The 3231-nt window shown below is 40.2% G+C and overlaps 1 protein-coding gene across 1 annotated transcript; it reads left to right on the forward strand.

Annotated features, from left to right (window-relative positions):
* The first annotated feature begins 648 nt into the window (after positions 1-648).
* Positions 649-1312, forward strand: LOC132044094 (uncharacterized). The gene is made up of 2 exons (XM_059434581.1): positions 649-824; positions 976-1312. Exons 1-2 carry the CDS (start codon positions 649-651, stop codon positions 1310-1312), a joined length of 513 nt encoding a protein of 170 aa, XP_059290564.1.
* The last annotated feature ends 1919 nt before the right edge of the window (positions 1313-3231 follow it).

The raw sequence follows: 3231 nt of genomic DNA on the forward strand, positions 1-3231 counted from the left end.
CTACATAGCAAAAAGGGATGTTCCTGGGCCAGTTCAAAGATATTGGAGACCTCAACAAGGGGTGGTGCATACAACAACAACCAAGGGAACTACAATAACAACTATGGTGGATCGAACCAAGGTAGATACAACAACAGTAAGGGTAACTTCAGAAATAGAAGTTCTAACCCTTATATTCTACCAAAAGGGCAGTCTAATGATCAAGGTAGTTGGAGGTTGGAGTCAATGCTTGAAAAAGTGTTGGCGAGTCAGACAAATACTGAAAAGACATTATCTGGGCTATCAGAGACAGTCGTTTCTCTCTCATCAGCTATTCAAAACCATTAACAGCAGATACGTGATCTTTCTAGAGAACAGCTTCCAGCTAGGAAGGGATGACTTCCTAGTGATACTATGCCAAACCCTAAGAATGGAGGTGGTGGTGTGGAGCATACTTTTGCTATTAGCACGAGAAGTGGTAAAATACTTCAAAGTACTAACAAGAAGGTGGTTGATCTAGATTCGGTTAATGAAGAAGAAGAGGTGCAGTCTGATGTGCCTATTATAGATGATGAGGTCCATGTTGAAGAGAAAGTTACTGATATTCTAGATGTTACTGCTGATATTAGTAAACAGACGATAAATGGGGCTCTTCGCCCTTTGAATTAGATGTACAAAGCAAAACCTCCCTTTCCTCAGAGGCTGACAAAGAAGAATGATGATGCTAAGTATCAAAAGTTCTATGATCAGTTGAAGCATTTACCGGTGAATTTTACATTCTTAGATGCTGTAAAAGAGATGCCCGAATTCGCTAAGTTCGTGAAAGACCTGCTTACGAAGAAGAGGTCTGTTTAACATGACACAATGAATTTAACTCATCGCGTGAGTTTGATTATTGCTTCCACCACAGTTCCAAAGATAAGAGATCCAGGGGTGTTTACCATTCCATGTAATATTGGGCATCATGCTTTTGCTCGTGCTTTGTTTGATAATGAGGCGAATATCAATTTACTGCCCCCTTGCTATTTACAAGAAATCTAGATTGGGAATGCCGAGGCCAACGTCTATGCTATTACAAATGGCGGACAGACCCATAGAAAAGCCGGTTGGGGTTGTAGATGATATGTTGGTACAAGTGGGCAAGTTCATGTTGCCTGCTGATTTCGTTATTCTGGATTGTGCGGTTGATAAAGATATTCCCATCATCTTGGGAAAACCCTTCCTTGCTACGGGCAGAGCGCTTATGGACTCTGAAAAGAACGAAATCAAGTTCCAAGTAAATGATGAAGAGGTGACTTTCCAAGCGAGTAAGGGGAAGAAGTTGCTGTTATGATAATATCTCGGTTATTGATTCGTTTGATGGGATTGATGATGTTGTCGAACATAAAATGGAAGAAGAAAGTTTGGGAGAAGCTCTTGCTGCTATTTTGGTGAACTTTGATGCTGATGATATGGAGGGCAACATGGAAATTATAAATACGCTTGAGGGTCTGGGTTCTTACACTTACCACCCAAGAAAGCTTGATCTTGACCTTGCAAATACAACCACTCCACCAGCAAAGCCTTCTATTGTTGAGCCACCAAAGATTGAGCTTAAGCAGCTCCCATTTCACTTGAGGTATGAGTTTCTTGGTCCGAATAAGACATTGCCAATGATTGTTTCAGCATTACTGACCGAGGAACAGATTGAGCTATTGGTGGAGATTTTGCGCGAATATAGGCATGCTATTGGTTGGAGCATAGTAGACATTCGGGATATTCCTTCTGGTATTTGTGAGCATAAAATTCAGCTAGGATTTTGAGGATAACAAAGCCGAGTGTTGAACATCAGCGGAGATTGAAGCAAAACATGAAAGAGGTCGTGAACAAGGAGATCATAAAGTGGTTAGAATTGGGGTAGTATATCTGATTGCAGACAGTAAGTGGGTGAGTCCAGTTCAATGCGTTCAAAAGAAGGGAGGTATCACTATGGTTCCTAACGCAAAGAATGAACTGAGTCCCACTCGTACAGTTACTGGATGGGGTGTTTGCATGGACTATAGGAAGCTAAACTCAGCCACTTGCAAAGACCATTTTCCCATGCCGTTTATTAATCAGATGCTTGATAGGGTGGCTGGGAGGTCTTACTATTGCTTCTTAGATAGATACTCTGGCTACAATCAGATCAACATTGCCCTAGAAGATCAAGAGAAGACGACTTTCACTTGTCCTTATGGGACGTTTGCGTTCAGCTGAATTCCTTTTGGGTTGTGTAATGCACCAGCAATCTTTCAGAGGTGCATGATGTCGATCTTTTCTAACATGGTAGAAGACTTCTTGGAGGTGTTCATGGATGATTTTTCTGTTATGGGCGATTCTTTTAATGATTGTCTTAACCATCTGGGTCAAGTGCTGAAAAGATGTGAAGAGACGAATCTTGCGCTAAATTAGGAGAAGTGCCACTTTATGGTAAATGAAGGGGTTGTCCTTGGTCACAAAATCTCTGAAAAGGGAGTTGAGGCCAATCAAGCGAAGATAGAAGTGATTGCAAAACTTCCTCCACCTATTGTTACATTCCGTATTTTGTACCCTCGGGTAAGTCGAGGCAAGTGACACAAGTTGCGTATGGGAAAATTGTAAAGTTGGAATATTAAGAAAGGCCAGGGGTAAAAAGGTAAATTTGCAAAATGACTCATGGAAATATGGAATAAGGCTAGGGGCAAATTTGGAACTAAGGAAAATATTTTTCATGAAAAAAGAAATTTGCTAGAATTTTCAAGAAAAGGGGGCCACTTGGCCATGGACCCCACTTGCAATATATGGCCAAATGAAATTAAGCCAAACAAGGGACAATATGGTTGATTATTATTGGAGGAGACTAAATATATATAGATGTGGAAAGATGACTTGTTCATCTTTTTCCTAGAGTTTTCAAGAAACAAGAAAAGCAAGAAAAGAAAGGAGAAAAATGGCCATTCGGCCTTAGGAGAAAAAAAGAGAAAAACCGAGAGAAAAAAAAAAGAAAGAAAAAGGAGAGAATTCTCAACTTGTTTTTCATTGCCAAACAATCCCGTGAAGAGTTCTTAGCAAGTTGAAGTGGTTTGTGGAGCAAGAAGAACTCATATTCATATGAGTTGTTAAATTGTGTCAAGTGAAGAGTTGAGGAAAAAGGTAGGTTTAATCCTTTTCTTATGTATTATGGATGTTTGAGTATGTTGTGTGCATGAAAATGGATGAAATTCATGTGTTGTGGAAGTGTGTGTGGTCTAGGTG

The sequence above is a fragment of the Lycium ferocissimum genome, unplaced genomic scaffold, assembly GCF_029784015.1.
Source record: "Lycium ferocissimum isolate CSIRO_LF1 unplaced genomic scaffold, AGI_CSIRO_Lferr_CH_V1 ctg3503, whole genome shotgun sequence".
NCBI lineage: Eukaryota > Viridiplantae > Streptophyta > Magnoliopsida > Solanales > Solanaceae > Lycium > Lycium ferocissimum.